Here is a 12,277-nt window from a genome sequence, read left to right on the forward strand (position 1 = left end):
TAACCCACTCCACAGCACACAGCGTCTATGTGCATAAAAGGGCAAAGCAAAATCACAGCCCCTAGGCTGGCTATTGCAGATATTGCTCCTTTCAAGAACAGTCATGCTATTTCAGTCTCTGTCCCAAAAAAGATGCAGAGAAAATCAAGAAAGATGACCAAAGGTCTGGAAGGGGCTCCATGTATGTATGACTAGGCAGGACATGACAGAGGGGGAATATGGCAACTGTCCATAAAATCCTCACTGACCTGGAGAGGGTGAATGAAGACAAACACAAAAACTAGAGAAACCACTGGGGCTACCACTCAAAACATCGGGATGAAAACTCAAACAAATCAAGCTGATGGGCTTTCAAATGAGGGATGGACAACCAAGGAAAGTGCCTCTCAGGGAGCACCATGGATGAAATAAATGTACATATATTCAAAGGGAAACTGAACACTTTCATGGAAAAGAAATCCAGTAAGAGTCCCTCAGCACAAAAACAGCACGTCTAGCACAGGAGACGACCAGGCTGCATGTGACCGAAGGCCATGGTGAGGGATCATATACCCTTCTACACGCAGATCCCGAGGGCCATGGGCTTTGGGCTGACCCCACGCGGTTGCCCTTGCTTCCTTATGTATCTGCAGGTACAAACCACCACAAGGCAGAAGCTCTGACCCAGCCTGGCCACGTCTGTGCACCCATCAGACACCCTACGGGGAGCTGTGACCCCATCCCAGCAGCCGCCCTCCTTACAGGGGCACAGGCTGTCAGCGTGGTTGCCTTTTGCAGCCACGCACATAAAGCACATTCGCACCCAAGCGCTGTGCCAGCCCGGCAGCACACACGGACCCAGAGCGCGCCGAGAGAGAGGAAAAGCAGGAAAGAGGGAGAGACTGGAATCCGCAGAGAGACGTGACGAAGGGGAACAGCAGGTGTGTGCTCAGCAGCACCCGGATGGCTGGGACTCCTGGTTAAATACCCTTGGTTAAAAGTGGAGAGATAAGAAACCTAACGTAAATTAGCCTTCTCCTCCATATTGCAAGTTGGCAACTGCAAAGAAAAAAAAGGTAAAAACCAAACTCCGCTACAAATGAAGCAAGTTTGGAGTGCCCACCTCTCTGAAGAGCGCGCCATAAAACTGAACAATATACGGGCAGTCACTGCTTCGCATTACTACATCAAGGTCCATCAGAAGCTGCTTCTGTTCTTTTTCATCCACTGTCGACCGAATTCTCTGAAAGAGGAAGAGTGGCAGAGACTTTATCACTTACAAGCCATGACTGTATCCTCAGACCCACTCCAGAGCAACACGCCAGGGACCCCAACCCACCGCTGAGCAGGCACCCCCACATGCGCAAACACGCTCCAGAGACTTCACCGGTGTTCTCAAACAAGAAACAGAACTGAAAAGCCCTATAGCTTAATTCAAACTATAAAATCCCCAGTCTCGTCATGAACATCAACGTTTTCAGATGAAATGTCAGAATGAAATGAAAGAGCAGAAAGTTCATTGAAAACTACAGTAAAAAAAACCCAAAACCAAACCCAAACAAATCCCAAACATATTCAGGCTTTCATTTCAAAACAAATTCTCACACAGTTCTCAGCCATATTGGATGGGGCTTGAAGGCTGTTATGAAATTTAATCAAGGAACGTTACGTTTCAAAGTTCTCAGCCCAGCAGAGGAGACAAAGCGGCTCTTCAGCAGGGCTGGCGGGGCGGGACAGGACCAGCGCGCCCGGGGACACTGGCTCTGGGGATGCTGATGGGGGGCAACGGTTCATGAGCTCTTCTCTTAAAACTAGCAATTCTTTACCTCGTGCTTCCCCAGGGAACACAGACACTATATAAAAGATACTATATATATGTAAAAATATATATACTATGTGTAGGTAACTATATATGTATCTGGATATGGATACGCACACTATACTTTATATATACATTATATATAAAGTCTCATTTGGACTTGGAAGTTTGAAAATAGAGAACGCTACATATACAAATATGAAGCTCGATAAACGAAGGATGGAGAAGACCATCCAGAGTTTTTCATGTGATTTTACAGACATATTTAACATCTTGCACTGATTAATGCATTCCCTAAATCACATGGGAGGAAAACTGTGATCCTGAAGGTGTGACTCACGTGGAAAAATTATTAAAAAAAAAAGGTATTTGGCAAGAAGTCCAAAGCAGCAGAGGGAGCCTGGACCTCCCCTGGTGAGAGAAAAACATTATTCAAGGTCGTGGGAGAAATCTGCACGACAGCAGGACCCGCTGCCCTGGGAGCAGCTGCAGGTGGCACCAGCACCACGCACATCAGCAAGCACGAGGCTGGAGTACCTGAAGGTACTTTTGAGGTTGGCCATTCTTAACACGCCATTTGAGAAACAGCGCACGATTCTGTATCTTGGGGCTATTTTGGATGACCCACACAAAATGAGGACTCTAATTTTCCTTACCTTTGATGTATCCTGATATTTTGGTATTTCATCACTTGTTCTTAATGTTCTAGTAGCTCTAGTTTGGCCTAGACCAGTCATTGTCACGTTTGCGCTGCCCCTTTCCCTCCCAATGAGTTCTATAGAGCCCTGCCCCGCACAGCCGCTGCCCGCGCCGTCCCGCCCCGCAGGGCCACCCAGCAGGTGCGACTCTGGAGTCACAAACAGTGAGAAGATGGCTCAATGGACTAATTAAGAAACTAAAATCTTCACCTCTAGGTCACTGGTTCAAGTCTGTGCCACAGAAGTTCAGACACATCACTAAAGAAAGCCTGATGAGTTGGATTGTTTTTTGCCTTGTGTCTACAGGCCACCGAGGTACCAAAGGCTGAGCCAACAGAATGTCTCTGTCTAGGTGGGACACCATCAGCACTGTGTGAAATAATAATGCCATTGCTCTGACCTTGACAGAAGACCTTGACATGCCAAAGCCACCATGGTGGGACCTATAAGAAACAGTTTAGTCTCTCACCAAGAGGCTAACCACTGCTCTGAACAGTTCACCTCTTTGGTGAGGAGCAACACCAGAAGAAGCTTTACTCCATACTGTCACATCTTCCTTCCACACCAAGCCTGGAGCTGTCCCCAAAAAGCCTCTTTCCTGGTGATCCGGGAGCTCCCCCAGCCCAGCTCTGCATCGGTACCATCCTGCCACAGCCATGTGCTCCTCAAGAGCAACACTGTCCCCTGACTGCACCTCCTCCCTCCTCTGACTCTGGCTTCTCTGCTACGACTTCTCTAACGCTGGAAAGCGTGTGAAATAGAACTTGTATGGAGAAGGCAATTTTAACGGCACCCCAGAACAATACTGAACCCAGAGATTCTTCCTCTTCCCAAACACCACCTCCCTAGGGAGAAAGGGCAGGCAGAGGGCAGACAGTGGGTCAGCTACAGGACACAGCATCCAGGTAGACACAGGAGCCACGGGACACCTTGAGAAGCCAGCATGGACCCAACAACCATCGCTTCAGAGCATGAAGGTAATGACATGGTGCAGGACTGGGAGGTCACACAAGAGCGCTAGAGACTTGGAAAGGAGCAGCATCGCAGCACGGTGCTGAGCTGGGGTCGGCCCTGGCTGGAAAAGATGGTTTTGCTAAGCTGGAGCACACCAGCGGCCTCAAAGCACCAGTTATGGAACGAGTGCTCACCAGCAAAACAAAGGATAAACAGCAAAAGGTGACTGAAGTCACCAGCAGCCACTACCCAGACAGCACGGGAGCCACAGTGACCATCTGCTACTGAGCTCCAAGGCAGAGCGCGAGACACGGCAGCAGCTACCACAGAGACCTGAGAACAGGGCAGATGGGAGGGAAGGAAGACACAAAGTGAAGTAACAACCTGGAGACACCATTTAAGGCAGAGAAGGACAGGTCTGACCTGGCTTCAGGTCTTACTCTCAGCCTGGTCACTCTACTGCACATAGTCACTGACACAGCCAAACAAGCCACATGCGGAAAAAGTGGGGTTTGTAGTAGAAGCTGCTGGGAAATCTCCTTTTTAATGTTGCTTGTTGGCAGCAAATCCTCCAGGAGAAAATTCTCCAGCTGTTTTAATACAAACAAGGGTTAGGACAAAGCCTTCTGAGATCACAAGCAAGAGATCCCAAAGCTACGCCTTGGGCAGCATCAACAGCGGAAAGATAAACTACACTGCAGACTACACTCTGAAACCTAAAATCAGACAGATCCCAGAAACTGGACCCAAAACAGAAGAGACATCACCCAGCCCCAATATGCACACAAAAGGATTCAGGTGCAGTGGGTGGCGACCAGTTATAAAAGGGAAAGAAACGAAAAAAGCAGCTTTAAACTCCAAACTGAAAACCAACTCGAGCTGCGAGACACCCCGGGCTGTCCCGTGTCCCGCACGAAGCACGGCTGTGCCTGGCAGTGTCACCGGGGCGGCTGCTCCCGGGGCGGCAGGGACTGGGGACACTGAACCAGCAGATGGGTTTCCCACCCACTGCCGAGGACAAGAATATTTACTTCCCCATCTGAAACACATTTAGGGCTGACAGAGGCATGCCGGGTCTTGCAGTGATCACAACCACTTTCCCACCTCCTGTCACCAGTTCTCGCTCCCTCTCCCCATGTCCTTTCAGCCCTCACCCGTTCGCTCCCTTCCCAGTGTACTAACTCTAACTCTCAACCAGCTGCCCAAACAGATAAGTGAAACAGAAAACTCTGCTCGATAAACCATAAGGAAGCAACCCGGGAGAGGGTACCTAACAGTGCGAAGAATGGAAATGACGAGTTGCAATAAAGCCAGATTGCAAGAAGTCCCAAGACTTCTCTTCAGAAGCCATACGGGAAATCGGGAAGGACAGAGAAATTCAACCCTTGGCTGAGCTAAATACACTAACGTGTCATTTTGCTGGGTTTCTATGGGCATCACGGTAAGGATGGAGAGATTATGAGAGCTATAAACAAACGTCAAGTTCTGCTCTCAGGGGTATCTGACACTCAGCAACCTGTTGGAGCTGTGGGGCTGCCCCAGAGAACACCTGGGCGAGCCAAAGACAGGAACGTCTGCGTCAGAGCCGTGATGAGCGAGCACCGACTACGAGCACAACTCCGGGAAAGAGGCGCCGAGCTCTGAACAAGACACGGCTCCACGGCTCAGGGGCTTCTCCGGGAAGAACTGCGATCTACTCCGGCCACCTCAGAGGCCCGGCATCCTACTGAACTCCACGTCTGAACAGAGCCTCGCTCAGCCTCGCTCCTTGCCCAGGTGATCTCGAGATTGCTTCTGATTTTCTTAGGACAAGTTTAGAGCAGAAGTGGAAGAACACCTGTAGTCTGGTCAGACACACTGCCAGACTAAAGAGAATACCAGAAACCAGCAACAATATCGGAGGACACTGGCTGGAACTGGAAGACACAGTACTGCAGAGCGAGACTAAGTCAGCTAGGCTGACCTGTACAGGAGATATAGGAAGATACAGAAAATTCTGGTGTACAGCTGAAAATGACTACACCTTTTGGGATGGGGGAAAACTGAACATGAGGATTGTGGACAAAAATGTGCTCTCCCCAGCTGGCTTACTCTCCCAGCTGTAACTATTTCTGACAAGAAAAGTAATTCAATTAAAAACAGGTGCAAGATGTTCCTATGGGGCTGTGACAAGAAGCCTGGAGGTCAACTGAAGCATGAACCATTCTACTTGTCTCTTGATGGTGTGTTTTTCAGCCAGCTGAACCAGCTGAACAGAAACCGGCAGAAGCTACTAAAGCTGAACCCCAAAAGTGGGGGGTGCTCCCTGCCATGGGGCCCCCGGGAACAGCGGGGCAGGAGGTGGAGGGTCCCCACAAGCCCAGGACATCGCTGCTGTGCTCGAGCTCTCGACCCGCACAGCCAGCACCTAACGCATTAAAGGTTGGCTATTTTAAATAGTCACTCTTCAAACAAGAAACCTTCCTGCCTTCAAGAAACCTTGTTAAGTACTCAGGTATTACATGCAGTATTTCAAGTAAAAAGCAGAGCATCCTGCTCCAACAGGGAGAACACTCCCCAGCTTCTGTTCCAGTTTAATCTTTTTCCATTTATCTGTTTTTATACCAGTCTGGAAAAAGTAAGTGTGCCCAAGATCTTCTGAAGTACTTCTTTGTGTGAACTGTCACCAGTGTCAGAGGAAACCTCGGGACAGAAAGAAACCCCCCGGCTGCTGGGTGAGCTTCTCAAGATTCACCCACATAAAATGGAGCTTCTCAACAGCTCCTCTGATGTGCCCAAGACAGTCCTGTTCCTCCAGTTTATGGTACTGGCACGAAACAAGATGCAGAGCAGCTGGGATAACAACATGTGGTGATGCTGTAGGGCAAACACAAAGGGGACTGAGAACAGCAGATGCCGCGAAGCCTCTGGGTTAACACCAGGAGCGATGACAGTGGCGCGGATCCTGAGAAGGGATCAGGGCTCTCTGCAGAGCCAAGAAGCTGGGGAGATTATTCACAGGCCACTTATGAACGGCCACAGTCTGGGCAAAAACAGACTAAAGAGAAAACAAGAAACCAGGAGCAAAGGACACTGGGTGGAACTGGGAGGCAGACCAGGCAGTGTCGCAGAGAGCTGGTGCTGTAGGGAAATACTGGCCAGGGCAAGGACTTCATCGAGGAAAGCAAGGAGCCCAGAAGAGAAACCTGCCAAGGAGGTGAGGATTCAACACAGAAACGGCTCTTGCAATTGTGAATTTGCACAGACAGAGCTGGCACGGGACAAAACTGGACCGTTCTCTTTCCAATCTGAAGAGTCTTGATTGACCTCACATGCTGATAAATCCTCAAGAAAATTAACAGGGTTTTTCAGTCTACTGAGGTAGACTGCAATGCCACCTGACCCAGAGCAAACAGGGACTTTGCATATCTAGGTCTTGGAGAGGAAGGGACCTAATGAATAAGAGCATCGTCTTTTACTAAGATTTGAAAAACATAATACAACATTTTCCAGGGGGGAAAAATGAGAAAGGTTTGAAAACAAATCCTCAGAGCTGGATTCCTCTTTCCTCTGTCCTCTCCCCCTCTTCCTGACGGCTCCAGGAAGAGGCACGAGGCTTTCCATGGCAGAGCTGGGCAGGGATCCAAACACATCATGCCCAAGACACAACTGGCTGCCTGCAAAATCAACCTGCAGCCTCGCAATCACCAGGTCCTGGCTCCGGCAGCCTGTTCCTGAAGAGCCCTGTGTCTTTTTGTTATTCAAACAGGTATCCATAGAGGCACAGAATGACACAGGCTGAAGGGGAGGAAGGAGCAAGGCAGGACGGGACAAAAGCCCATCATCCCAGCCTCTCGCCAGCACCGCTCTGCCAGCCGGAGCCTCGCTGCGGTGATTTCACAGCACCCACACGATGAGGCTCATTTTCTCCCTTCGCCGCTGATGCTCAAGCACAGATGAAAGCTCTCTGACTCATACAGGGACCCGGCAGCTCTGCCCGCGCGAGCAGCTGGACACCCTCGATAAGGGTACCACAATTACATCTGCCAGGATCCAGGTGTTGGCTGATGAGGACAAAGTGCATAGAATGGAAAAATGTAAGAAATTGGTGCCTCCACTGCAGATCTCAAGTTATTTTGGAGATATTTCAGCACTCAGAAATTATTTTCCTGTGATGGTAAGAAATGCAGAGAGGAAGTGCAGAAAAAGGGCTGCACTCGGAGCCAGGTGCTTTGGGGAACTGAGCAGAGGGTGAAGCTGAACACTTCAAGGCAGAGAAGAACCTGATGAAGTTTAATACGGGCAACTGTAGGGTCCTGCACCTGGGGAGGAATAACCCCAGACACCAGTACAGGTTGGGGGTGGACCTGCTGGAAAGCAGCTCTACAGAGAAAGACTTGGGAGTTCTGGTTGACAACAGGTTGACCATGAGCCAGCACTGTCTCCTGTGGCCAAGAAGGTCGATGGTACCTGGGGTGCGTGAGGAGGAGTGTGGCCAGCAGGTCAAGGGAGGTGAAGCCTCCCCCTCTGCTCTGCCCTCGTGAGGCCACATCTGAGTTGTGTGTCCAGTTCTGGGCACCCCAGTTTAAGAAGGACAAGGACTTACTGGGGAGAGTCCAGCGGTGGGCTATGAAGATGCTGAGGGGTCTGGAGCATTTTTCTGATGAGGAAAAACTGAGAGAGCTGGGGCTGTTGAGCTGGAGAAGAGAAGCTGAGAGGGATCTGATGGGATCAATATGTCAGGGTGGGTGTCAGAGGATGGACCAGACTCTGTTCAGTGGTGCCCAACGCCAGGGTGAGGGGCAACAGGCACAGACTGAAACACAGGAGGCTCCATCTGAACAGGAGCAGAAACTTGTTTGCTGGGAGGTGCCAGAGCCTGGCCCAGGCTGCCCAGAGCGGGTGTGGAGTCTCCTTCTCTGAGACATTCAAAGCCCCTGGACCCACCTGTGTGATCTGCTCTGTGACCCTGCGTGAGCAGGGGTTGGACCGGGGGATCTGCAGAGGTCCCTTCAGCCCAACCAGCCTGGGATCCTGTGATTGTGTGAAACACTGTTCCTTGTGCAAAGGCGTGACAGGCCATAAAAAGCCAGAGGAAGGAGCTGGATGTAGGACTTGGGGGTGCACTCCAGCAGCTGTGTCTGTGGAGGCCGAGGTGAACAGGACGAGTGTCCGGAGGCTCCTCAGCACTGCAGGATCAGCCAGGGACAGGCTCCAGCTCCAGGGAAACAGCAACATTTCACCCACTTTACAATATAACTGCAGCACGCTTGTAGAACAAAGAGGATTTGAATCTGTTCATGGAAGAAGGGGCAGACCAGCCTCAAGGGCTGCAGCCTGGTCATGGGAGCTGCAAACACGACTTGGCCCTTCCAGAAGTGGGACAGGAAGATACCTGAGCATGCAGAAAATTTGCAGCAGTGGTAGTAGAAATTTGGGTAAAGGTGGAGAAAGATGAGGAAGCAGCTAGGGGAGGCCCTTGTACCAATTTTCTTTGCATCTAACTAGCAGCTTCAGAGGCAAGCTCTGTGTTTCACTCATCAGTACAGAACAGCCAACGACTTTTGGCCTGCAGCCTCCATAAACCTATTTGCTACTGCTGAACATGCTTCCAAGGACGACGTGCCTGAGGCACTGATGTGGCTCTCGGGGAAGCACAGGTGAGGGACAGCAGCACCACCGGTACTCCGTGGTGTCCAGAGACAGGGGATCACAGCCCAGCTGTCACCCTGCCTGCAGCACGATGCCACACCATGGGGCTGCAAGTGTCACTGAGAACGTAGCCAAGACACCAAATCACGAGACCGACACCTTCTCAAACCACCATCCCCCTTCTAAACCTTCTCTTACAGAAGGGCATTATGCTGAAGGAGAAGGAATCAAGTTCCTGCCTGTAGCAGAAGGAGAGGCCACGGGGAGCAGCTGGTTTCCCTGAACGCAACTGGGGAGCTGGGGCTTCAGAAGGCGAGAGCTCCGCAAGCTGCCAGGACAGCGCGGAGACGGGGACACAGAGCAGGAGGTGGACAGTCCCAAACGCAGGTGGCCCACAGGGCACATTTAGATAGAGCAGGAGAAGGGAGATTAATGCACAGCCCTGGCTGCCCCAAAAGCAACAGCAACCTGAGGAGTAGTTTGGAATGAACTAGTTGCTGGTCCAGGCTCAGCCCTGTCCTGAAATCTCATCTCCAATAACTGCCCCATCCAAGCTGTGGAATAGCTGCTGCTGCCTTGGAGACCTCGCTTACTGTTCCACCCACAGCTCTCATTTGCTCAGTTTTAGAACTGATGTGGTGCCCAGACCGTCCAACCTCCTCCTGCAGGCCCGGCCATGCCCACCCGAGGGGAGTGGGTTCAGAGAAATGAAGGTAGCACCACCTCAGCCCACAACTTCGACATTTCAGGTTGTGTTTGCTCAAAAGTGAGCCCCCAAGCCCAGCACCCCCCGGGCTCAGACCACCTCTCCTCCCTGGGCAAAGCCCATCCAACAGGCCACTCAAGTCATCTGTGCACTTCAAGAGCATGGCACTGGTGTCTCCTGCCACCCAGATGGGAGCTGTACCTGCACCACAGACCCTCAGCAGAACAAGATTATCCTGCAATGCTGAACACCCCTTGAGCAAACACGGTCTGGGACAACAGAATTTCTGTGCCAGCAGATGAAGCCGGCTGATCCACCAAAGCGATCTCAGCACAGCTGCACCCGCTGCAGAGCTTCTGTAGCAAAGCCGCTCAGCTATACGGATGCTTTTTTCTTACCCGTGGCTGTTATGATTATAGGAGCAAAACTACAGTTACCCAGGTCACGCACCCTGGGTTTGAGAAGCTGGGGGTGTCCAGGCATCATTTCACTACATCAGCAGTTTTTAACCCGTCATCTGCAAACTCCATCTATGAGTTCCACCAAAGGCAACTCAGAGACACAAGCCTTTAGCTACAAGTAGCCTTTAGCTACACTGGAGACTTTCAGGGATTCAAAACCAGGCTGAAATACTACTGCACGGTGATCCAGAACACTGAGACCTGGCCGGGGATCCCACTGCTGTGAGCAAATCAGTAGTTACTGGAAGAATTACTCCGGTAACCTGACACACCATAGACAAGTATGAATTGTATTCACAGCAGCTAGAGCTGAGGCTGAGACATGTCTACTTGGCACGTGAGACCAGCAGAAGTGAACATTTCCAAATCAGACCAGGGAATAGTCCAAAGAAGACAGAGAGCTGGAAAAAGAGGCAACCCAGAGTCCTACACAGCTCACCTGACTCTCTCGTGGGAGCACTGACAGTTAAAGACCGCTGTCATCAGCCACCAGCCAGCAGCAAGCGAAGGAAAGGAGAGGGGGGGAACGGCTGCTGCCCGCCCCCCCAGCTCCAGGGCTCCTCAGAGACGCCCGTGGGCAGCGCCGCTGCGCCGAGACCAGCACCACCCGCGTCACCCCGCTGCGAAACGGGGCTGCGTATTAGTTCTGGTTTTCAGGTGAGTTTTTGGGCAGCGTAAGGCAGAAAACAGACAGTTCAGAAAACGGCTACAGTTTCCATCACCAGAGCAGGCCTGGCATGGTAAGCACAAAGCAAAGACTCTCCACCACACATCGGAAAGCACAAAACGCTCCTGAGGAGATGTGCACTCCATTCCAGCGCCTGGTGAGGCTCCACCAAATTTTAAGTCACTACCTTATTTCACAAAAGACACCGGGAAGCTGTGAGCTGTCACCGTGTCCCTACCGCCAACCCGGGCTGTATCTGAACCAGTGACCCAGAGGTGAACATCCCACGGCCCATTATCCATCTCCAGAGACGTGTGACCCCCTCAAAACAGCAGGTTTCTGATATGCATTTTCAAAAGGGCACAAGCAATTATGAGAGCTTCACAAATCACAATATGCCCACGATACAATGCGTTTTCAGCAAATAGCAGCCTTTACACTGGAAACAAATAGAAAAGAGCAGTAGTTGGGTGCAAGATGGAGGAACATTAATTCTCCATCGCATTTCATCCCTAATTGACTGAAGTACAAATGTAAGTATGGGCATCACCTACTTTAACTGCCATAATCTGCCCACTTGGTTTGTGGACCATTTTGTTGACAGAACCATAAGCGCCTCGTCCAATTTCTCCAAGGTCTTTCAAGTCCTCTGCTGTAAAATCCCAATGTTGTTCAGGGGAAATCTTCAATTTTCCTGATGATTCAATGCTGTGTGTTCTCAGTCTCTCTCTGTCAAAAATATTGGGAAGCAATTTTTCCACATTTTAAATAGTCTGTAAATTTCTCTTTTCAGTCAGCACTTGATTAAACATTAGAAGAGAGGGGTTCACAAAGGCTACAGCAACAATCTGACTCCACAAAGGATTTTGGTTGGGGTAGGGGGTGCAGGGGTGAGGGAAAATGTTAAATCAGAAATGACATACACTTGCCCGCAGCTTCAATCAAGTTTCTCCAGCTGCGGTGTAAAATTCAATGTGTCTCATATAGCAGAGTCATTCTAATCACTCATTTACACAATTCTTTCTGATTTGCACAAAATACATCGGGCTTCAAGCAGGATCTGGTAACATGCAGAACCGAGAGTCTGAAGAGCCCTCCCCAGCCCCATCTCCCCAAAGCTGCTGCTGTGCCCCCCGCGCCCCCCGCCTGCCCCTGCGGCTGCACCGCGGGCCGGGCCGCCTGCGCCGGCCAAGGGGCTCGACAAAGAGGTCGCTCTGAACGGAAAACTGCAATTAATCACAAATAAATAAATTAGGTCATCATTAAATTTATCCAAAACAAAACGAAGAGCCAATAATTCATATTTATAAAAAACAACACAAGTTGCTGTGACATATGAAAACAAAACCTGACTGTTCAACT

General features: G+C 50.5%; 1 protein-coding gene across 7 annotated transcripts in view; it reads right to left on the reverse strand.

The window, feature by feature from the left end:
- Positions 1–12,277, reverse strand: part of MAP2K4 (mitogen-activated protein kinase kinase 4) — a 94,805-nt gene that overhangs the window by 33,020 nt on the left and 49,508 nt on the right. For 6 of the 7 annotated variants that reach the window (XM_021283194.2, XM_065034341.1, XM_065034339.1 and 3 more), the window contains 2 exons: positions 11,470–11,644; positions 1,103–1,222 (listed from right to left, as the gene is read on the reverse strand). The exons of the other annotated variant lie outside the window; for it this stretch is intronic. In XM_021283194.2, coding sequence (XP_021138869.2) covers positions 1,103–1,222; positions 11,470–11,644 — 295 coding nt within the window. The remainder of the gene's footprint in view (positions 1–1,102; positions 1,223–11,469; positions 11,645–12,277) is intronic. 7 annotated transcript variants of the gene reach the window in all.

The sequence above is a fragment of the Columba livia genome, chromosome 18 (genome assembly GCF_036013475.1).
Source record: "Columba livia isolate bColLiv1 breed racing homer chromosome 18, bColLiv1.pat.W.v2, whole genome shotgun sequence".
NCBI classification, from domain to species: Eukaryota; Metazoa; Chordata; class Aves; order Columbiformes; family Columbidae; genus Columba; species Columba livia.